This window comes from Natator depressus, chromosome 11, assembly GCF_965152275.1.
Source record: "Natator depressus isolate rNatDep1 chromosome 11, rNatDep2.hap1, whole genome shotgun sequence".
In the NCBI taxonomy this organism is placed as follows: domain Eukaryota; kingdom Metazoa; phylum Chordata; order Testudines; family Cheloniidae; genus Natator; species Natator depressus.
Window position 1 is genome coordinate 37,991,755 of NC_134244.1, and position 24,846 is coordinate 38,016,600.

Consider the following 24,846-nt stretch of genomic DNA (forward strand, 5'->3'; position numbering starts at 1 on the left):
TGCCGTGCTAAGTAATAAATACAGCAATATAGCCACATTCTATTTCAAATTAAAATGCACAAATTTAATGACTCTTCTGCTTAGCCCAATTAGTCATGAATTCTTTCTAGGCTTTATAAGGGCAACACTTAATCAAGCATACAAATTACTAGTGTCCATCCTTCAGAGAAATGAACTGTGTTAAAATTCAAGCAAACATTTTCCAACTGTTCATACAAAGGGTTGCATAAGACAGTCATTGTGTTGACACAAAACTTTCCCCATGATTTGCTGCTGATCAGCATATACTTCACCTCTTTTACTCCAATTAAAAATTGCAAACAGAAAAGCTTTCCAGCGCTAACAGACCCATGTGTCTCCTTATAGATGTGGAAAGTCACATGTTTCAGGAATGGCCAGACACCCCACTCTGGTACAATATAAAAGCAATGTCAGTCATTGTCTCTCATTTTTAATAGCTCTCCTTTCATGGTTCTAATTTTGCCGTTAGGAACTAAAGATTACAGGGACTTTTCTTTTGGTATAGTGTAACCGATAAAGATGGATCTCCTTCATAGTAATGGTGTGCTTATAATTCAGCATTTACAGAAGGATTACAGGTCTTACCAGGACTTTCTAAATTTCATGTCACAAGTAGGAGATCCCCGGAATATATTTTTAATTTATTTTCCTCTTTGGTTCCAACTTAACCAAGTGGTTGGTACTAAAATGATATGGGTGGCAGTCATTGGAGATTGGTTCAACCTCATATTTAAATGGTAAGAAGTTGTGTTTCTTTTAAAACGTTGTATTTTTTGTGATGCAGGTTTTTAGCAGCTTCAAGATTACAATACATCCTGTAACCTATAGATTTACCTATGTAGTTTTGCCTTTTAAATATAAAATACAAAGTGTTTCAAAATTCTGGTTTAACAAAATGAGGATGTGTTTACAGTGACATTTTGGTAAGCAAAGAAGAGCACAAACAAGCATTTGTATGATTTTTCTAACAATAAAATGTTCATGTATAGCATAAGGTGAATTATCATGCTTTGTTTGCACCTTTCTACTCAGAGATCTTTTTATTGCATTTGTATAGTATGTACTGTTCTCTTTTTTGTTAGGATTTTATTTGGCCATCGTCCATATTGGTGGGTCCAAGAAACAATGATCTATTCCAATCAATCGAGCCCATGTCTTGAACAATTTCCTATAACATGTGAAACTGGGCCAGGTAAGGCATGTTTGTGGCTTCAGTGTTGCACATATTGTAAGTATTACTTCAGCAAGTAGCAGTCAGTGATAGTGATTATACTGTAAGTTGATATACCTGCTAAAAATCAAGTACAGTATGCAGGCACCTGAGCATCAAAACACATCAGTAGAAACGTAACAGAGAACCTAAACATTATATGTGTGATAGATACTTCCGTGAAAAGCTGAGACTACCTGGTCTGCGTATTTTGTTTCAATGTCTTTAACCTATGAAAGGCATCACTTTAAAAATTATAGTTATTACAGGTAGCAATGCTGGAGGACTGTCCTTCCAATAATTACTTTACAGCCCCAGAAATGCTGAATCACCTTTGTTGTGAAGTCATTCTTGGAGGTAGCTCTGCTGCAAGTGACAGCAACTTGCAGAGGTTTTTATTGAAGGTAAGTAGAGCCCTAGATTTGTCCTCTTCAGCATATCAAGTGAACAGGTGAAATATTTTGATATCCAAGTATATATTCAAGTAAATGTTGCCCAAGAGCACTCCAGATTAGAACAGGTGACTCTTATGGAGTTTGAGGATTTCTGAGCTACTGCAGCAATTTTTAGGGTCACAAAAGTAAAACAAATTTGTGATCCCTGCTCTGATATTTAAATCTCTAATCCCTCTAACCTTCTCCTCCCCGAAGCTATTTAGTTTTTTTTAAAAAAACGAACAGCCACCTATGTTCTAACTAAAGGGAAGCCTGAGTTATCTGTTCAGGATAGAACACCCCACTCCCCTCAAAGCTATAGGCCGGTACAAGAGAATACAACATAAATGTGAGATATATAGATATAGATATAGATATTCCATTGGATTGTTTCACTGAGCACCCTCTCTGCTTCTGTTTTTACTTCTTTGTTAAGTGGAACGTAAATCCAATGAACTTTCAAATCCATGAAGTTTGAAATTAAACAAATTAAGCTCAGACATTCCTACTCTAGACTGGATTTTACATGTTTACACAGCTTTTAATTATGGCTCTTGCAAAATGGATTTTTTCCAATATATGAGAAATGTGCCATAATTGTTATTAATGTGCTTTGTGATTCTACCGGCTTTCATATGGATAGAAATGCTGCAATTTTACTCCTCTTTGTTAGCAAGATGTTGCATCATAATTTACTCTAATTTTGAAGAAGAGATTTGAGCCCTTGTGACTGACCGTTTGTTTACTACTTTATGTGCGGACCTGCTATCAACTGTTAGGGTTGTTCTCTGTCTCACTTGATCATGAAATCACTTGGGGCTCAACCCAAGGTGCTAAGAGCCTCCCTCAGCTCCTTTCAAGTGACTTCAGAACTGAGGGCACTCATCCCTTGCAATATTGAGACCTTGGTTGCGTACCAATTAGTGTGTTTCCACATGATTCATTGGAACAGAAGGCCTGTTTCTTCTTGTTTAAAAAGAAACTATTTCTATTTTTTTCAGTATGGCCTTTTCCAAATTTGTTATTTAAAATGTTTAAATATGTAGTTTAAATGAGAAGACTAGGGCAGCAGATGTACACTAACATGGATATTTAAATGAGCAAAGTAGAATAAATAGTAAACAACACAAGGTCTGCAGATAGCTTGAACTAAAAACCTGCATCTGGACAATCTCAAACTTTGGGGTAGAAGTTCTGGAATTTGAATTTGGATCTAGGTCAGAATTTTGCAGCTGGCTCCAATGAGCTGAATCAAAACCCTCTATCCAACCCTCTCACAAATATTGGTGGAGTTTCAAAATGTGGATCTAAATTTTGGACTTTAGGCCTATCTCTAATAAACCACATTGCATATGGGTATGATAAACACTTTCAGATGAAAGGACTGACAATAGCAAGTAAAAAGTGTTTTTAAACACTGAAATATGAGATCATAAGTTGGTTTACCCAATAAAATGAACTCTAATATGTGGAAAGTGCCATGCAAGTACCTTTTGAAAGAAAGAAGGAATGAAGGAATCATGATCAAGAATTTCCTAGCCAAGTCCAGAAAAGGTGTGTAGATGGCATAGAAATCAATGTAATTTTCCTTCTTAGATGCACTTTTCTACGTTACCAAGCTATCCCATACCTTTGTGAACTACTTCTGAAGGGACTGGTCACAACATTTTCTCAAGTGACGAAATGATTTCCACTGCCTACAAAATAAGCCCTACAAACTTTTCTACCCTTCTGACTGCACAAGAAGCCACGTTGCATCATCTTAACACATACAGAGTCAGATTATCTGCCCTGTCTGCATCTCCCCTATATGGGTTTTCCTGTGGCATGATGGAGTCCCCAGCGGGGTTAGAGCCAGCAGAGCCAGCTCTAAGCTATTTCTGCAGCCCCCAGCCCAGAGGGCATGCTGGGACTGGGGAAGGGTGTGTCAGAGGTAGTGATGTGAGGAGCAAGAGTGGCAGGAGCACAATGCACTCCAGTTATACTCAATGGGTGCATGGATTTGGGGGACCGTTCTGAGCTGACACATGTTAGAGACACCTTTAGGCAGTAGCCTCTGTACTACTCAAGCCTGCACCAAGCTGAGGACCAGTGAGAACTGGGGAACCATAACCTCCCTTCACCAAATGTAAATCTAATGAAGCCGAGAATCTGATCCCTGGTATCTGCAGAGAGAACTGCTATAGTAATTTTATGAATTATTTCACTAGCAGCATTCCATTGGAATTAGAGTTTTGGTCAGCTCCACCAGATATGGGTGAAATCCTCTGCATTTCCACGCTGCCTTCGGTATGCTTGAGAATAGCTTCTGTTAAATTTGGGTAAATGTCATGGCACATAATAAAGCATTCAATATGCAGAAGTTTGTTTATATTGAATCCCCCATTTGTTGCACCACTATAGAGTACTGTTAATTAATTCCAAAATGTTATAGCATTATTTCATGAGAAGGGATCTATTGAAATCTTTTCCCATACCAATCTTCATTCAATTTTCAACACTTTTGGTGTTGTGTCAAACTGAGCATAAATAAGCCCCTTTCTTCCAACATAATAAAAAAGACTTTTCCCCGTTCTTTTGAGGATCTACAGAAAATATGGCTTCTTAACTGAGGAAACGGATAAAATGACAATTTGGAAGGGCTATCTGAAGTCTGAAATTGCTCTATTGTATTTTACAATTTTTTGATACAAGGAGATCATTCCCTGCATCTCCCATATTGCAATATACACCTGTCTTCCATCTTAGCTGTATTCTGTATACTTTGTGGCTCTGTTCATATCAGCACTATTATACAAAGTGCTTTTGCTTTCTATCCTAGGAAACTATCAGACTAACATAGAATTACTTCCCTTAGGTTATTGTAAGGGTAGGCTGCCTTCCCAATATCCATCGAATCAATGTCTGTGAATTGTGCCTGACATGCCACAACCCACCATAACTGGGGTTCTAGTCTTCATAAATCAACATCAAGTTCAAGAAGTGTCAGCCTGCCCTCTAGTGCCATTGCTTATGACATTAAGCTTGTTGTTGCTCCAGATGTATTTGTAGATATGGCTATAGAGAATGCTTTATTAGGCACTATAACTGGAACATATGCAATGGATAAATCCAAGCCTTGTGGCACCTTTGTTTTTTGCAAAAATCAGATTCATTAACCTATCTATTTAGCATATTTTCCTCTCAGCATCACAGCTCATGTTTAACTTAAGGTCTGTGAGTTATCTGCTGCTTTTCTTCTGATAAAGATCTGGAGATCCTGTGGATAACTCTTCTGGAGACTTCATGTAGACAAGACAATCTGACCTAGCTTTTGAAAAGCCATCAAGGTCCCTGTAGGTTTTTCATTTTTTACGGTTTTGGGTTCATTAATTGTTTGAATAACTGACAATGATTCTTTTTCTATATTCCAAACTTGTATTAATGATTTTTAAGTTAAAATATTCCTTTTTTCTTTTAACAGGAAGCCCATCTGGCCACGCTATGGGATCTTCTTGTGTCTGGTATGTAATGGTAACAGCAGCACTTAGCTACACAGTGAGGTGGAAAGATGAATCCACAATTACACTGCACAGGTCAGTCAGTTTCTGATATTCTGAAACCTTTATTTTGGTGGATTTGTAGATTTAGTTTAGATAAACGTTATTATAGCAAATATTTGTAATTCATTTTTGGCCCACTTGACTTTTAAATTGTTAACATGTCTTCATTCTTATTGGTTTTGGACAATGAATTAGAATAGCAGTTCTCAAAATGTGGGTCAGGATCCCAAAGTGGGTTGCGATCCCGTTTTAATGTGGTCGCCAGGGCCCAAGCCCCACTGCCCGGGGCCGAAGCTGAAGCCTGAGATCTTCAGTCCTGGGCGGCTGGGCTCAGGTTACAGACCCCTAGCCCAGGGCTTCAGCTTTGGCCAGATTGCCCACCTTGGGCAGTGGGGCTTTGCCGCGCCTCCCCTCCCCGCCCCCCCGCATGCGCTTGGGTGGGCTCAGGCTTCGGTACCCCCTCTTGGGGTCACATAGTAATTTTTGTTGTCAGAAGGGGGTCGCGGTGCAATGAAGTGTAAGAACAGCTGAATTAGAATATAGAAGAGATTTAGACTTTTCTTTAGGATGACATCTAATTAACTCACTGCCATTGCATTAACACAGGTCTGAACCTGCCTCCTTTAAACACTATGGGAGTGGGACAGGTCAATAATGTTAGCAATCCTGATTTATGTTGAGTGCCTTTCTTTGTCTGGTCTACTGGTTATTGCATTAAATTTACCACTTTGAGAATGGTCATTCATATTTTATTGTAAAGAAAATACACATAATATTGGCATAGACAGCATGTTACTCAGTTCTGTGTAAAAGCTTATGACTGGTTGGACTTTTTACCAAGGTTGAAAGGATTGTTATTTGACTGCATGGATCATGAGTTTAATTATGCCTTCATGGTGAAAAACACATGGAAAAATACATCTGCCACTTTAGCTTTCCATTGATATCTTACAGCAAAAACAAAGCATCTGATCTTAGATCCTACAGTATTAGTGTCTGATCCTGCAGTCTTGAATCGGGCAAAATTCCATTAAAGTAAATGGGATTGCAAGATCATACCATTATTCTGACAGTTTTATTTCAGTATCTGGCTCCAGGTTTTGATCATCTGTCTCTACACTGTTGAATTTGTACCTCTGGCTGCTACAAATATGGGACCCAATTGAATGACGCACAATAAAATATAATATTTTGGATTTTTAAAATTTCGTGTATACAATTTCTTTTTCTTCCATAGACTTACCTGGTCATTCCTCTGGAGTGTGTTTTGGATTATTCAGATCAGTGTGTGTGTCTCTAGAGTATTCATAGCAACACATTTCCCACATCAAGTTATTCTTGGAGTAATTGGTGGTAATATTGCTTATTCTTACTCTTTGCAACATAAATACATAATCTGAACATTTGTTTTAAGTTTAAAAACAAGTCAAAGTTAAAGGCTTTTTATCCTGAGTCTCTAGAGCTGCATGTGATGTCTGGGGAGACTAAGGGTTTGAATATATTGTTGTTATTATTATTATTTTATTTTATGGATTTATCATTATGTATTTGTATTTCTGCGGCATGTAGAAGCCCTAATCATGGACCAGGAGCCTATTGTGCTAGGTGCTGTACAAATACAGAACAAAAAGAGGGCCCCTGTACCAAGGAGCTACAATCTTAGTATAATATAGCCTTTGGGTAACATTTTCAAAAGCACAAAAGTGTTTTAGAAGCCTAGTCCTTCCCCCCCTCCCTCCTTTTTTTTTAAAGGAACATAGACACCTCGAAGCCTGAGTCCCGTTGATTTCCTATGAGGCCTAGGCTCCCAAGCCCCAGGTCAGTTGTAAAAATGGGATTTAGGCACTTTTGAAAATGCTTCCTTTAGTCACTGTCTGATCTCAGAGTGATTGGCACATTAATTCCAGGGGCACTCCCTATGCTACTTTCCATGTGCAAATCAGCATGTTTAGCGTTGAGCCAACAGTTTGAAGCTACTGGGGTCCAGCTCCGTTCCTCTTCATAGCCAGGAAGGGGGTGAATGAGGAAAGGGAGAGAGATGAAAAACATCTCCCCCGCCAGCACTATGAAAGAGGGAAGGACCAAGAGCATAGATAGGCTTGATTCACCCCTGTGAGAGTAGGGGGTTGCAATCTGCATCCCTTTCTACTCGTGGGGTAGCATCTGAAGAGTATGAAAAAGGAGAGAGAGAGAAAGAGACTGGTCTGTCTGGGTATGCTAATGCAGGGTTTATTAGTGAAAAAGTACACATCTCTTCTGAAACTGTGGCTCTTGGCATTTAAAGTAACGAGGTAGGCCCATTATTTTGACTTGGCAGTTTTGGAGACGAATGAGGTTTTTGGGTGTACTATAAACGTGGAAAAACCATACATATTCTTTTTTTTTTAGGAGGTTTAGTTCTGCTTTTTAAAGGTAGGCCCTAGAAAGCAATTCTTTTTTAATATCCAAGAGCGCAGTGCCCACCCTAATATTGCATTTCTAATTCCCAGGAATGCTTGTTGCTGAAGCATTTGAACATACCCCTGCTATCCAGACAGCGAGTTTGAGAACGTACATCAAGACAAATTTGTTTCTCTTCATCTTTGCTCTTGGCTTTTACCTGCTTCTCAAACTTATTGATGTTGATCTTCTATGGTCCGTTCCAAAGGCAAAGAAATGGTGTGCCAACCCAGACTGGATAAACATTGACACAACTCCATTTGCTGGACTGGTGAGAAATTTAGGTGCACTCTTTGGGTTAGGTCTTGGCATTAATTCTGAAATGTTCATCATGAGCTGTAAAGGTAAAAATGGATATAAGATGAGTTTCAGGCTATTGTGCATAGCTGCTTCTTTAGTTACCTTGCAGCTGTTTGATTTTATCAAGTTACCCACACATACAGAGTATTTGTTTTATGTTCTTTCTTTTTGTAAAAGTGCAGCCATACCTCTTACTGTAGTTGCCTTGATTCCATACTGCATACACTTATTAATGAGGCCAACTGAAAAGAAGTTAAATTAGATAAACTTTCAAAATAGTATGAAAAAAGGTGGGTGCATTTAGATACAAGTGGTGTTCTGTAACCCTCCGCAAAGGTAATTATTTTGGTACTCCGTTCTGAACAGTGGTGGATGTCACTATGTGTTTGATGTGCTCCCGGTAAGTCCCATGCCCAAAGGCAGTACATCCAAGAATGACACTGCCATGTCAGAACCACTGGTTGGCTTGCATTTTGATTTCATTCCCAGGATTGACAATGTAGTATGGCTGCCTACACCACTGCGGGTATGCACATGTTTTGATGCGTGTTGGGATTAGCCAAAACTTGTAGATTTTCTAGTTCTTGTACACTTTCAATTAGATGGTGCTTCATCTCCCATATCATCATTCCACTTTCTATTTTATATATATAAATGCTGCACGTTAATCTGCTGGAAAATTAGGTGTGATAAAATCACACTAATTTAGCTACATGAATACAGCCATGTAGTGTGGTGAAGTCCTGCATAGTTTGCCAAACTTTAGATTTAACTTAGTGTTTTCTGAGTGAAGCATCTTCTGACTGAGTCAGGAAAGAAGAAGAAATTATTTTTAGAAAGATTCATCTGAAACAATGTAATTTCATTTCTAGGGCTATTGACAGAGCAGATAACTTTGTATTGACATGTTGCTTTTTGTATTTTTCTTTTAAAAATAGCTAAATGCAAAATCTTGAAATGCAAAGGCAATAAATTCTATTTACTAAAACTACTATACATTTAACTTTGTGGAAACTTATGAACATAGCACATTTAAATCAGTGTTATTTGGGTATGCATCTGCACAGAGTAACAACTGCAGAAAGTCATACAGTGTGAATTCATGTAATCTCAACACACATCCTAGTGTGTTATGCACGCTCCTGTCTTTCAAATGTAAATCAGTCTAATAATCTCATTTAAAGAGTACCAAACCAGAATCCCTATTTAGGGGGTGCAATTGGTTATAGTAATTCTTTGTTGCCATACAATGAAAAAGTGATTCAAGAGTAAAATATGACACGCTTGTATTTGGCCACCTTTGTTTGCCCAACCACAGAGATAACTGTTATTACAGTAAATGTAACAAACTCATTTGTGAATTGACTATGCTGATTAATTTGCTGTTGTAAATATATAAAGCCAATTATATCCCTTTTTATACATTTTAATGCACTTCTATCATTGCACAATGACTTTCTACAATTCATACCCCATGTAATTTCTAGGTGCGATACTTTTTCAGAGCACAACTGAGCTATATTGTATTGGTGCCTTGGATAGGGTTTGCAGACCCCACACTAACGCCAAGGGAAGGGCTGGAGCAGTACTGAGCCTGGAAGGCTCCGCCCCTCAGGCATCTTGGCTGAGGGTTAAATTAGATGACCCTTGCGGTCCCTTCTAATCCTATGGTTCTATGATTCTACTGGCCAGCATGCTCCTGGGGAAAGGACTGATATAAAAGACGCTCCAGTAGCCCCAGGCAGGAGGGAGACAAGAGGGAAGCCATTTCCTGAAGAAGTACCATATTGCAGCAGCAGGAGAAGAAACCTCTACTAAGGGGATCTGGCTGTGAGTCTTCCCCCCCTTGACGCTACCCAAGAAAGAGGTAGAACCAGAGGCAAGGGCTGACCTTAGCCTGTGGGAGTTCAAAGCAAGGACTTTAATTCAACTACTTGTACTCCATTCCCCACTTCCTATAACCATCACTGTGACTTCCATGTGCCCCAGTGATCTCTGGTTGCTGCCACAGCCTTTTGGGACTATTGGAAGCTGGTTTAATTTAGAACTGGCCTCAGAATACTCTAACTTACCCCTGGGGACCAAACCAGTGGGCAGACACCTTTGCCCTCTCCTCCCTGAGTTGTGCTATGCAGTCCTTGGCCTTGGTGGAGGCTCTGGGACTGTATATTTATACAGACACGCACAACACATTTTATATTCTCTTGAGCTGGGTGGAAGGATAATAGGGAAATAATACTGCAACAGCGAAAGCTTACTATGTATTGATTGAATGCTACCAATGTGCTCAGTGTTATATGAACATTAAAGATGACATAGTCAATCTCACAAGGAACTTGCTATCTAATTCAGACACTGTATCTACTGCTTTTTAGAGACATGAACAAAGGTCAAGTTCCTACTTGAACTGCTTTATATTCTGTCTGCAAGTATCTGAAAACAACCCAAAGACAAGAAGAATGTCAGATATGCATAAGAGCTTGTATGTCTGCACTAAGTGCTTTATTTAGCTATTTACAAAGCATTTTCCTCTTCCTCAATGCAATGTCAGTAATTTAGTCATCATTTGTGACATTTCAGTGCAGAGTGAATAGTAACAAAATCTAGGCAAAGCTTCATGAACATCCTTCAGCAGTCGGAAATAAAACCTCTAAAGAAAAGTGCTGGAATTTAATGTGAACTCAATTTGCAAGGCATGAAAGGCTCTATCTTGTAGCCCAAAATCCTTGAAATACTGCTTATATCACAGGAGGAGACATTTTGGTTTCAGATCCCAATATTCACCCCATGTTAACTGTGCTTTCTATAAAATTGTAACAATAGCCTAAGGGAATTATAATTTTATTTTTAGCAATGTAGAAGTAATAAATTAACAGATTGGACAGAAGGAGGTTATTTCATGAGTGTTATAATTATTTTGCACTAGGAATTTGATAAATATGGAAATCATTTTAGATTATCCTAGGAACACTTAATATTTGGGTCTTTCATGCAAAGAGTATCTGTGATATTGGATGGCAACTTTTCTTCATTCCAGAAATTGCAATTTTTCCCAGTAAAAGCACATCCAGTGTTTAGAATAGGCACCAGTGCATAGGAAAGTCAGGAATGGATTACAACATACAGGGATAATCCATAACATTACTGTATTCCAAGTACTGATGCACGTATTCAGGTACTCTAATTTATCAAACACAGTAGGTTCCAAATACTGATTTGCCTTTAAATATTGGATTCATGTTCAGTTTCGGAGAGTACAAGGCAGGGTTTTTATGCATGTCCCTATCACCAAAGTCAGTGTGGTAACTACACTGTAGTTACAATGTGAATGAAAAATAACTTCAGTTGTAGCTAGTCTGGGTTACAAGGTCTAATATGCTTACTTTGGTTTGTAACAGTGCGCATGGTAATATTAACAAGAATGGAAATTTTCTTACCCAGTCTTTTCCATTCTTCTAGCAGCGTCTTTCACAATCGTCCTACATATGGGCTATTCCCCTCCTGCCTGCAGCTTCTGGAGGCAATTCAAAGCTATAGTATAGCTTGCTCTAGCCATGCTCCCTTTGCCAGCCTACTGCCAATAGATTCATTCCAGAGCAGTGTAAAAAAATAGTTAACAGCAAAATTATTAGTAACAGCAAGGTTATTATTGAAGCCCCACATACAGCACCCTCCTGCTGAAGGAGGCCTCTGCGAAAGACAGAAGACAGTGTCTGATAAAGGTGTTAGCCAATATCCGTGTCACTGCTCTGTAGTGCAACAACATGCTTTTTCAGCCCACAAGGTTGCCATAGATCTTGTGGCATGTGCCTTGATTCCTTCTGGATGCCTTGTATGCCTCAACAATACACAGTCCGATCCATCTGGCCAGGGATAGCTCACATAGTCTAAGTCCTTGAATACCTTGGGTGAAAGGAAATGAACAGAGAGCCTGATCTCTTTGTGGATTCTGGACACTTGATATAAACCTTCGGTACTTATCTTCCCATTGAATCGCTGTGACTTTGGACAGACCAAAGGGAGGACAATCTGCTGTGAGTCATGAAAAGGAGAGTCTACTTTAGGCAGGAACATTTCTGCACCACCTTGACATCATTGAACATACAGTAAGGTTCCTGCATGGATAAGACTGTGGACATGATGGTGACCAGAAAACAGGTTTTGATGGAGAGGTAAAATGGTAATACAAATGTCAGAGGTTTAGAGGGATGGATGGTTGGGGCTTTCAACACCAATGGTAGGTCCCACTTAGGGAAAATTGGTCTGACTGCTCCAAGGGACCTGGAGGTCCCTAAGAGGTCTCACCCAGGGAGCCCAAGGATCCTGCAAACAGCACAATAATGAGACTTATACTTGGAGTACTGTGGTGTTTGGCTCTGAATCTCCCACAAACACACAGATTCATGACAAACTCCAAGAAAAATTCCATGATTCCTTCAATTATTCATCTGGGCATGGAGATAGACATGTCAGCAGTGCAGATCTACCCATCATTTGACAGATTCCACAAGATTCAGGATTTGATATCCATGCTAGTCAAGAGCAGGAGCCCAACAACAGCTCAGTGCCTTCAGCTACTGGGCCTCCTGTTCTCGTGCAGAGGAATCACTCAATGGATGAGATCACAGATCAGATGCCTCAGGTCTGTCTGCTGAAAGTAAGGGACCATGCTCTGGCATGCATGCAAAATCAGGTACTGGTCCCAGAGCAGGTCATCAACTTCCTGAGAATGTAGACAGTCCCAGGCAATATCCACAGGTGTTTGTCATGAATCTGGGCTCTTTCAGGAGATTCAGAGCCTGGATCATGGCACTATGTGCCATGGTCTGCATAGGAGTCTGATTTAGATGCCTTCCAGAAAGAGGAATAGGTGAATTCCCTGGGATCTGAGTATTGAATATCACCAGCATCTTCATAAATACCCTGGGGCCAATGAGAGACTGAATGGCACTGTTCGGTACTGGTAACAATCCATGCCATAAGCAAATCTCAGAAGGCTGTCTTGGCAGGGGCACACTGGAATGTGGAGGTGTGGGTGACCCAGGTGATGTGTGTCTTGGTGCCAACCGGAAGAGAGCACAGGGGTGAACAAGGGTTACTGGGATCCCCTGAGTCTGATATCTTCATACTAGTTCACCAAAGTGTGTCATGTAAAGTCTTTACTGAAAGCCTGTGTTACCCTGGTCATCATAAACATTGTACAATGTATGTACAGGTAAAAATTAAGAAGTTATGTATCTGTGCTGGAAACCATGTTCTTAAAGCTTTGAAGTTAAAAGCAGGGCACCATGAAGTGACCAGCCTTGGACAGACTCTGGTCTGACAGGGGATAGGAAATGCGTCTCACTCTTTGTTTGATCAAGTGTGTATTGTGCAATTGTGTGTCTCACAATGTAAGCCTATGTGGGGCCCAGCTGGATGCTAATGAAAAGGTTGCAAGGTGAATCAGTGAGGGAGACCAGAGGGAACAACAATCAACAGGAGGTGCTCTGATCATGAATAACGATCAAAGGATTGTTTTGATATATCTGAGCTTGCAAAGAGACACAGGGGCTCTTTCCACTGAGGAGTCAAGAGGACAGCATGGAGTCTGATGAGTGGAAGATCACAGCCAAGCCTGGCTGTAAGACACTGGATGGCTTTTGGGGTGAGCTTTTGCTCTATGTGCCATAACAATGTCTTGTTTAGGCTATAGAAAGCATGTTATTATTTTAATTTATATGTAACCATTTGTTTCCACTATTTCTATTTGCTTCTTCTTGGCTATCTATTTGTTAAATAAACTTCTTGTTCTTACTGTAAACATATCTAAGTGCCGTGTGTTGAGTGGTGTGATGATCTTGAGGCCCATCTGGTAAGCTGGTGTGAACTATTCCTTCAGGAGTAGCGGATCTGTGAATTCTGTGAGTGCCAGTGGATCAGGCCCTGGACACTCCAGAGGTGAAGCCCAGTGGGCTCAGGGGTTGGAGTTTGCCTATCATTAGTCTATAAAGAGTAAGGCACGTGGAGACCTGGAAGGCAGTCCTTGTGTTGCCAGAGGCTGATGGTGTTGGGGAACTGACCCACAGCAGGCACACTCCTATGGTCAGGCAATGGGTGATCTCGTTCTTGACCAGCTTGCCCCCGTAGGGTTGTGGTGATGGGAAAGTGGATGAAGAAGGGATGGAGCCCTTAGCTTGAGGGAGTATCCCTGATGCACTATCTCTTGCACCTGTTTTTCTGTGGTGGATGCAAACCATTCATCTGAAAAGTGGGAAATCCTGCCTCTCGAGCTCAGGTCTGGTGGAGCACATTCATTCAGTGTCATAACAACCCCTTCGATGTTGTGGAAGCACCACTAGATTATCCACTTGTTCTTTGATTCCAAGGTTTTCCCTTTCCTCATCTGTTATCTTACCTCTGAAATCTCTGTGAGGAAGGAGGATGAAAGGCATGTCTATTGTATACTACATATTAGTTCAGTTCAGTAATTGAATTGTACCAGTTTTTCCTTTTCTAAAATGTTAAATGAATGTAGAAAGAGACAGTCCTGCCTAAAGACCTTACAAGCTATTGGAGAAAGGAAGGATTACCTACCTTTTACAGATGGGGAACTGAGGCACAGAGAGAAGTGTCTGATTCAACTGGTAATTGAAACCAAATCGCCTGTATCTAGTCTAATAGCTTAACCACAAGATCATCAATTAGTTCAGTTTCTTATTGCTGTACAGTAACCACAAGAAACAAAGTTCTTAAATGGAAATAAGCTATGTAGAGCATAGATAGTTCAAAGGTAACCCTCTCTGTGTAAATCCAGCCTAAGTTTGGATAGGCATGTCAGAAGTCAGTTATTTAGCTTTCAGCAGAAGACTCAGTTTGATTTATTTGGGGATTGTTCCTGCTTTGAGCAGGGGATTGGACTAGATGACCTCCTGAGGTCCCTTCCAACTCTGATATTCTATGATTCTATGCTCTGACAGTGAGTTTGTATTCCCTTATTAGAGAACTAAATGGAGAGGGGAAGGACTGTTTAAGTTTGGCAGAGTTTTCAGACACTATCTTATCCAGTTTTTCTCCAAAGAGGAGAGATCCTGTGAATTTAGAGCCGCACAGGACTCATCTGTAGTGAGTATCTATCCTCCACAGATGAAGTCATGTGTGTCTCCTGGCCACTGAGCTGGATGCTGTGGCCTTGGCAGAAAACTTCACAGCATCTATTGAAGCATCTGCCACAAATGCCGTTTCTAGGGAGATTTCTTATGTATAGACTTAAAGACATGTTGGTCTCTGCATCTTTGCTCTTACAGCTTGTAGAATCTGAGAATATGCCCATTAATGTGTTTACCCTGGTCAGAAAATTTCCATGCCTCCTAGATTACCTTCTCAAAGGATGGGTGTAGGGGAATCACTCTCTCAGGCTAGGATTTGGAAGGGAGACATTTTCTCTGAGATTTATCATTGAGGGCTTGCTCGGGTTGGATCTGGATCATGGATACAACCTTTTTTTACATATGGTTTCAAACTTCTTGAAGAGGGTAAAACCTTTGTTACTCTCTGTCCTGCTCAAAACCAGTTGTTGGTTGCTCTTCTACCACAGGAGAGGAGGAGGAGGAGGTCTGAGTCAAAGGACAAATACCTTTTAGAGGGTTTTGTTTGTTCATTTTTGCTTTTTACTTTTTTGACCCTTTTGTTCTTTAGTTTTTGTTTTGCATGCTTTGGCAGCTTAGCTATGCCCTGGGTGCATGTATTTGGGATTAGCTTTGCATTAGCCTTGAGCCTTCTAGACATTTCTCCCTCAGAGTCCTCCCTTATAGGCTCCCACTCCCCAAGGTTGGGGGATGGGGACTAACTGCCAGCGTTTTCTGATTCAAGCTGGGAGAAAGGGAAGGGCTGATTGTGAGCGCTGATTCTCTCCCCAGAGCCCTTAGGTCCCATTTCAGGATGCGGGCTGGGACCTGGAATCCTGCTAGGGTCTTAGCCATGGGGTCCTGAATTGCCCCCGTGCCAGCCTCATCCTTAGAGCAGCTCTTGGTTCTGCCCTATGTCTCCTGGTTGGACTTTTCTGTGGTGGAGTCATGGTTTCTCAGGGCGGGTCCCAGCCTGACTGTCTGCTCCATGCCCAAGCAACATGAGGGTAGGCAGGATAACTGGCAGGACCTAATTTGCCCTCTGTCGAGCCTGTTAAAGCTACCTTGCAGCTGGAGCACCTTTTAGGCTTAGCCCGGTTCTTGCATGGCTGCTCTGCCATCCCTGAAAGGGGGCAGAGGCACTCGGCAGGGAGGCATTGCAGAAGGCATTCGGGGTGGCTTCAGCCACATGCTGCTAAATCCCTGGTCTAGGAGAAGGAGAGAACAAAGGCAGGGGGGCAAATGATAGGACGGGAGCAAAGAAAAACGTCTCTGACTGCTGCCATGGAAGCAGAAGATCTGGCAGCAGGCCAGAGGGGGGCATGCCTAGCATAGGCTATGCTATAGCTTTGATCTGCCTCTGGAAGCTGCAGACAGGAGGGGAATAGCCCATACCTAGCATCTCCCACAGTTCTGCTGGTCTGCAGAAGACATAGGTGTTAAAAAAGTATTTGTCCATGGTAGCGTTTACTGACGAAATTAAGGTTTAAGTTTTAAGAGTTACAGTAGAATCCTGGTTTCAGAGTAACAGCCGTGTTAGTCTGTATTCGTAAAAAGAAAAAAGAAAAAAGAAAAAAGAAAAAAGAAAAGGAGTACTTGTGGCACCTTAGAGACTAACCAGTTTATTTGAGCATGAGCTTTCGTGAGCTACAGCTCACTTCATCCGATGAAGTGAGCTGTAGCTCACGAAAGCTCATGCTCAAATAAACTGGTTAGTCTCTAAGGTGCCACAAGTACTCCTTTTCTTTTTTCTTTTTTTTCTTAGTAGAATCCTGATTTACCAAACCCCAAATAGCCACCAGTCTAGACTACCTGAATGTTCTCAATAGAACAGGAGGCTGCAGACTTTATTTAGTGACGTTTCTAAGCTCTGCAGAGCTGAAGCTAGGCACTTGCAGAGTTCAGGCCCTTCAGCACCCAAAGCCTCCCAATGGATGAAGACTATTGATCTCCAGAGTTTCCCCATATGCAAACTAAATTGGGGTTTTACAAGCAGTAGGGATAATCAAGCTTCAGCTGTGATTCCATAGCATGGCCATTTTAAATCAAAGGCCAGAACCTCAGTTAGCATAACTAGATGTGTCTTCATTTACTTCAGAATATTGCATGCCTGCGCTTTAACTAGTGCAGTCTTGGCTGATAATTTGTGCAACTAGCACATTATGATGGGTGGCCTACCTCAACCCACTTTGGGCCACAAGTCATGAACTTCCTGTTGTGTTTGTATTAGGAATAAAGAGATTAAAGGACTTGATTAATTCTCTCACGTCTGATAGTGAAAACTAAACAGGAAGTCTGCCCTCTGTGTCTATGGTGTTGCAAATGGGCCAGTGCAATTCAAACAGTTGGTTAGCTAGCTAGGGAACGCCTACCTGCAATGAGATGAACTGTAGTCACAACTGGTAGGGTTATATGGTGCCCTGACTGTAAATTAATGGAGCCCTTCTTGGCATAAGCCCTAGAGGGAGGGTGGCAGTAGTTCCATAGCCAACTCAGCCCCAGGAGTGAATGCTCCTGGACATCATTTAATCTGTTCTTAAAATCAATGGAAACTTATGAACATAAGTGTGATGGTGCCCCCCATAAGGCTTTATGGAAATATGCTTATGAATATATATATATAATTGGAATATGTTTTATGCTACATATGCCATGTAACATTTCTCTGTGAAGGTTATGATCTACTGAATCTATTCATCTTATTTGTATGCATGTATCATTTTGTATTCGAAGTTATGAATATTGGCTGTGGACTTGCTTGATTTCTAAGTAGCCTAGTAAGCATTTGGTCAGCTTCTTGAGAAAGGAATGTGCAAGTTAAATGCCCAATCAAGAAGCACTTAACGGACAATGGATCTTGAAGACGCCAATCCACATCTGAACTTTCCCAGGAATGTGGCTTGGCTGGTAAAAAACTCAGTCATACATGGACATGTGACTTGCCCATGTAACTCCAAAACTCCATGTTGCAGCTGGATTCTACACAGTGGGAGGGAGGGGTGTCCACCCACGGGAGAAAGTCTATTTAAACCCCTGGGCGACCCCTCCATTTTGTCTTCAGCTGGCTCAAGAGATAGCCTCTCCACCCCCAAGGATACCTGAAAGAAACTGGAATAAAGGACAGTAACTACAGGGGGTGTGAGTGATTGCTGGACCCAGACTAGAAGGAGACTAGTCCGTAAAAGAAATCTTACTGGGTGAGGTTTTTTTTATCTGTATTCAGTTTCTTCAAAATAGACTTGCGTGTTCTATTTTATTTTGCTAGGTAATTCACTTTGTTCTGTCTGTTACTACTTGGAACCACTTAAATCCTGTATATTTACTCATATTTGTGTATTTAATAAAATCACTTTTTACTTATTAATTAACCCAGAGTATGGATTAATAGCTGGGGGGGGGGCGGGGAACAGCTGTGCATATCTCTCTGTCAGTGTTATAGAGGGTGAACAATTTGTGAATTTACCCTGTATAAGCTTTATACAGGGTAAAACAGCTTTATTTGGGGTTTGGACCCCATTGGGAGTTTGGCATCTGAGTGTTAAGGACAGGAACACTTCTTAAGCTGCTTTCAGTTAAGTCTGCAGCTTTGGGGCATGTGGTTCAGACCCTGGGTCTGTGTTGGAGCAGACTGGCGTGTCTGGCTCAGCAAGACAGGGTGCTGGAGTCCCAAGCTGGCAGGGAAAGCAGGGGTAGAAGTAGTCTTGGCACATCAGTTGGCAGCCCTAAGGGGGTTTCTGTGATCCAACCCGTCACAATAGAAACTGTTATACCACTTCAGGGCAGGGGTCTGTCTAGTCCAGTGTTCTGTCATTGACTCCCATTGGATCAGAGGAATAGAAAAACTACCTTATGAGAGAAGACTCAAGGAGCGTGGTCTAACAAAATGAAGGCTGAATATAGCTAGGGTTGCCAACTTTCTAATTGCACAAAACCGAACACCCCTTCCCTCAGGCCCCACCCCCTGTCCTGCCCCTTCTCTGAGGCCCTGACCCCACTCACTCCAGACCCCGCCTCCCTCCATTGCTTGCTCTCCCCCACTCTCATTGGGCTGGGGCAGGGATGCGGGATGGGGTGAGGGCTCCAGCTGGAGGGTGTGGGCAGAAATGAAGAGTTCAAGGTGTGGGAGGGGCTCCAAGCTGGGGGCTGGGGTGTGGGAGGAGGTGAGGGCTCTGGCTGCGGGTGTGGGTGCTGTGGTGGGGCCAGGGCTGAGGGGTTTGGGATGCAGGAAGGGGCTTTAGGCTGGGGCTGAAGGGTTTGGCGTGTGGGAGGTGGCTCAGGGGATTGTGGTACGGGAGGGGGGAGTGTAGAATCTGTGATGGGGCTCAGGGCTGGGGTAGGTTGTGGGGTGCAGGAGGGCGTATGAGGTGCGGTCTCCGGGAGGGAGTTAGGGTATAGGAGGGGGTTCCGACCTGGGGCAGGTGGCTCCCGATTGGTGATATAGCAGGGCTAAGGCAGGCTCCCTGCCTGCCCTGGCTCTGCACTGCTCCCAGAAGCAGCCGGCATGCCTGGACCCTAGGCAGTGGCACGGCCAGGTGGCTGTGTGCATTGCCTGCATCCGCAGACACTGCCCCCATAGCTCCCATTGGCCACAGTTCCTGGCCAATGGGATCTGCGGAGCTGGCGCTGGAGGCAGGAGCAGCAAGCGGAGCTTCCCTGATCACCCCTGCACCTAGGGGCTGGACATGCCGGCCACTTCCAGGGAGCTGTACAGAGCCAGGGCAGACGGGCAGCCTGCCTTAGCCCTGGTGCGCCACCGACTGGACTTTTAATGATCTGGTCAGCGGTGCTAACCAGGGTCCCTTTTTGACCGGGCGTTTTGGTCAAAAACCAAATGCCTGGCAATCCTAAATGTAGCTGAACTGCTTGGTAATAGCAGCCGCAATGTAATTATGTAGTGGGGAAAGTAACAATGAAACCCACCACAGGAGCAACTTCAGAAAGGGGGACTATACAAAAATGAGACAGCTATTTAAATGGAAATTAAATGAAACAGTCACAAGAGTGAAAGGTCTGCAAGCTGCATGGAAACTATTTAAAAAAAAAACATAGTAGAGGCGCAAACTAAATGTATACCTCAACTGAAAAAGAAAACAGTAAGAGGACCACAAAAAAAAAAAAAAAAGCCACCATAGGTAAACAGCAGAATAAATGAGTCGGTGAGAGACAAAAAGGCATCCTGTGGAAGTCAAATTCTACTGCAGAAAATATAAAGGAGCATAAACCCTGCAAGTCAAGTGTAAAAGTATCATTAGGCAGGCCAAAAAAGACATTTTGGAGAAAGGTGTAATAAACCTCATAATGGAAAATTATAGCTTAACCTTCCTCCAGAGGAAGGCTGTTCCCAACCTTCACTTAGTATTTGGCTTATGCCTTGAAGCATGATATTTTATATGTAAAAAGGTCAGTCCAATCTAATCTAACTGTGAACATTCTCCTTGATCAACAGAAATGGAAATCTTTTTTATTCTTTAAGCTTTACAGAACTTTTACGTGCTCCTTAAAAAGAAATGGCATGATATGGTCACCAGTGATGAAAATGGGATATTCTTTATTTATCTAGCACAGTTTCAAGGTAAGAAAGAGATTAAATAACAGTGAAAAATAATTATTGTGTTACTTGATTTAACTGAGTATTTATTCATATTCAAATCAGTTAGTTGAGGCCATTTAATAAAGTGGATAACTAAGAATTAATCTTTACCAGCTTCTGTTCCTCTTCTCAATCTCTTTCGTTGTCATAGTGGAGTGAAGCTGATCTCGTTGTTATTATTTTTTATTTATTTCACAAGTAGCATCTAGATCCTCCAATGTAGGTCAGGGCCCCATGGTGCTAGGCACTATACAAACACACAGTAAAAGACAGTCCTTGCCTGAAAAAGCTCACAATCTAAATAGACAAGAGAGACAAAGAATGGGGCAAAAAAGATTTCTATAACCACATTGAGAGTATCTGTTTTAATTCTGTCTGTAAAACCTTCAAGTTAGGAAATATTTCATCCCGCCACTAAAATAGAATATAGTATCATACTTGGTTTGTGTTTTAGCCCTATAACTTGCCAAAAGAAGCAATCTGACATGCTAATATTCAGGGAGGATTCTTCCTTGACTAACATTTAGTCAAGCAAGTAAGGCTCCGTGCAGCCGGACTGCAAAGCCATTTTACAAGAGCTCCCCACCCTCGAATAGCTCCACAACTCCCAAATAAAGAGCTGTCTTACCAGGAAATGTCCTTCTTTCCCTTGCACAATGGGCTAGGCTATCTCCTGAACAAACCAGGCTACTCTGTAATCACCTTGTATGATCCTACAAGGCTTGCTACTCCAGAAGGCGAGATACATTTTAGGCTCGATAATGTCCCATGTAACTTGTCATATGACAGAGCGTTTTGTACCAGGTAATAACTCAAAGGGGTACCAACATTGCCAAACCAACTGTAGCATTCTCATTTAGAAAAATATCATCTTCCACGTTTACACAGACCCTGTGGTAAATCAGCTAATTGGTGCTCCAGTCGTGACAAGTTTGTAATAAGCTCCTTCCCTGGCCATCAGTTCATCATGAGTGCCCTTTTCAATAATAATTCCTTGAGACATGACAGCTATGATATCAGAGTGTTGAATTGTGGACAACCGATGTGCTATGACAATGCAGGTCCGTCCCTCTCTGGCTTTATCCAATGCAGCTTGCACAGTCTACAGACAATAGACAAAGTATCAGAATGAAAATGTGCCAGCTGAAATGGAGGTCAAGAGCTGGAAAATCCCAGATTATTCTATTCCAATTCTATTCAATGGCTCAGCAGTTCCAAAATTTACTGTTGGACATTTGAACCAAAGCTGAATCAAAGGGGAAGTTATTGACGTGCTTGGCTGACCCATGAATTAAACTGCTAGTATGTAGGAGGGATTAGCAAATATGCATAACTCTAGAAATTATACGAGTCCTTCCGTTACATCCTGAATGTCATTTTCGTGCTGATGTGGTTTAAAACTGCCAGTGCTACTTTCATCCCAAGGTGCAGGAAAGCCATGCAAATCCTTGCCTGAGTTCTCAGTCCCAGTGCTGTAGTCTTTAATTGAAGTTAAGGAAATTACTGCATGCTCAGGCCCTTTATGCATACAGTAACTCCTCACTTACCGTCATAGTTATGTTCTTGAAAAATGCAACTTTAAGAGAAACGATGTTAAGTGAATCCAATTTCCCCATAAGAATTAATGGAAATAGGTGTGGTTAGGTTCCAGGGAAATTTTTTTTGCAAGACAAAAGACATTATATACATATACAGTATACGTTTTAAACAATTTTAAACAAACAACGTAATACAAGTATAAGTTTTAAACAATTTTAAACAAAATGTGATACTGTACTCAGCAATGAAGATTGTGAAGTTTGGTTGAGGTGGTGGAGTCAGAGGGTGAAAGAGGGTGGATCATCCGGCTGCTCCGCTTGATGGTCTTTCCAAAGTGCTGGGGGGTGCTCAACCCCCAGCTCTGCGCCAAGCCAGCCCCCGTTCCACCCCCACCTTGCCTCTTCCTGCCCCTGCTCCATCCTCTCCCCCCAGGCGTCCATGTCCTCCCTCCCTCCCCCCAGCCTCCTCAATGCCGTGAAACAGCTGATTGCTGCAGGCGGGAGGCCAAAGCCTCCCCCTTCATCCCCACACCTCCCGCCTGCAGCAATCAGCCGTTTTGTGGCATTCAGGAGGCTGGTGGGGAGAGGGAGGGCGCAGTGCGCAGCCTCCCCCTTCCCTCTCCGTGTCTCCCGCCCGCAGCAATCAGCTGTTTGGGGCGTTCGGGGGGTGGGGGGATGCTGCATGCCGCATCCTCATGCCTTCCCCGTCCCCGAGCCTCCTGAATGGCGCCAAACAGCTGATTGCTGCAGGTGGGAGGCGCAGGGAAGGAGGGGGGAGTTGCTGATCTGCGAGGCTGCTGGCGTGCGGGAGGCATTGGGGGAGGTGGAGGGGCACCGATAGGGGCCTTAGTGACGTAACAACAAAACAGCATTAACCGAGATGACATTAAGTGAGGAGTTACTGTACCTTTGTTTTAATATATACTGTGCATGTGAAACTTGGTTATTGAATGCTTTGAAAATGGAACTACTATGAACTAAGGTAACCTCTGTAAGGTCTAAGTCTAAGAGCAGCTATGGCTGGTTGGTTTTGTATTTTTACATATTAGAACGTCATAAATAGTGTTTTAGGACTGAATGTACTCAAAGAAAAAATACTGTCTGTGATAAGAGGGTATCTCTTTATCTAGTACTTTTCTAAGGTTTCTGTATCAGACAGAAACAAATTAAAATTAAATATTATTATTATTATGGATATTTCTTTTATGACAACACACCTAGATAATTATACTGAACCTCCCTCATTCTCTTTTATTGCACATTTACCTTTTCACTTTCCGTGTCTAAGGCAGATGTTGCTTCATCCAGTAATAAAATTTTAGGATCTCGTATGATGGCCCGAGCTATAGCAATGCGTTGCTTTTGCCCACGAGAAAGCTGGGATCCCTGAGCCCCAACATTAGTTTCATATTTCTGAAAAATATACAATACGGGAAATTTTATTCCTAAATGAGCATGTCGGCAATTACAATAATGGATAAACTGGGACAATATTGTGGTGCCCTGTGGGGAGTGGGCCATGAGTCTCCTTTCTGTTTGGTTACGCTGTTTGCTTCCTCTCCTTTCTGTTTGGTTACACTGGAACCTTTCCTTTCTGTCTCCTATCAGAGTTTGAAATTTTGAAAATATTGCTTTCTGATGGTTATTTAATTTTTAAATATTTGCCCAACAGTAGGGGGAAAAAAATCAAACCCCAAATATAAATCACGACAAAAACAACATTATGCCATTCCTCTCCCCCCAGATCTGTGAAAATAAAACGATCAGTGTTGGCACATGAAAAGGTCCAGTTTGCTTTGGTGAGAAATCTCATTCCAAGGAATACCTTGCCTTTCTCAGCTGTCTTTTGTAGTCCCGCTATTTAGGCCCCATCATAGCATTTGTTTGGTTTTGGTTTTTAGTTTTTTACTGTCCTTGCAAATATACTTACATTTGGAAGGGACATGACAAAGTCATGCAGCTGGGCCTTCTTCGCTGCTTCTATAACTTCTTTCATAGTGATCTCTTTGCTGTTATCACCATATTTGATATTATCAGCAATACTACAGTCAAATAACACAGGCTCCTGAGACACTATTCCAATTTTAGATCTAAGAAATTGTATATTTACTTTCTTGGTATCGCGGCCATCTATTAACTACCAGTAAAAAAGACAAAATATGATATATCATGTCAGACTTGCAACATACAAAGAATGAATAGCTTTTGCTGAAACAAAATAGTCCCAACAACAAGGCTTTAAATATATACAGCTTTGTAAAATAAAGTCTTCACAACATCACACTACTGTAAGTAACTGGAATAAGAATACTGTTTAGATTTATTTTTAGCAAATCAATATATATTGGGTGTGTCTCTGATCCAGCAAAGGACTTAAACCTATGCTTAACATTAGGCATGTGAATCAACCTGCTGAAGTCAACTGGACTGTTTACACACTGAAAGTTAAGCATGTGCTTGAGTGATTCGCGCAACCAAGAACTCTTTGATTACTCCAATTATTTTTTTTTCAAATGGAGAAGAAAAACAAGCTCAATTGTGCAGTACCTACAAGGGGAGAAGATTTCTGATAGCAGCACGCTCTTTAATCTAGCAGACAAAGGCATCAATAGACCCAATGGCTAGAAGCTGAAGCTAGATGAATTCAGACTAGACATAGATGCACA

At 41.7% G+C, this 24,846-nt stretch overlaps 2 protein-coding genes across 2 annotated transcripts in view; one reads left to right on the forward strand and one right to left on the reverse strand.

Moving 5' to 3' along the window:
- The first annotated feature begins 540 nt into the window (after positions 1 to 540).
- On the forward strand, positions 541 to 8,208 carry G6PC2 (glucose-6-phosphatase catalytic subunit 2). Its single transcript, XM_074966831.1, has 5 exons — positions 541 to 758; positions 1,104 to 1,213; positions 5,129 to 5,240; positions 6,445 to 6,560; positions 7,697 to 8,208. Exons 1-5 carry the CDS (start codon positions 541 to 543, stop codon positions 8,206 to 8,208), a joined length of 1,068 nt encoding a protein of 355 aa, XP_074822932.1.
- A 13,313-nt stretch (positions 8,209 to 21,521) lies between these two features.
- Positions 21,522 to 24,846, reverse strand: part of ABCB11 (ATP binding cassette subfamily B member 11) — an 80,198-nt gene continuing 76,873 nt past the window's right edge. Inside the window, exons 26-28 of the mRNA XM_074966832.1 lie at positions 24,111 to 24,317; positions 23,447 to 23,593; positions 21,522 to 21,744 (exon numbers count right to left, since the gene is read on the reverse strand). Coding sequence (XP_074822933.1) covers positions 21,544 to 21,744; positions 23,447 to 23,593; positions 24,111 to 24,317 — 555 coding nt within the window. The 3' untranslated portion in view covers positions 21,522 to 21,543. The remainder of the gene's footprint in view (positions 21,745 to 23,446; positions 23,594 to 24,110; positions 24,318 to 24,846) is intronic.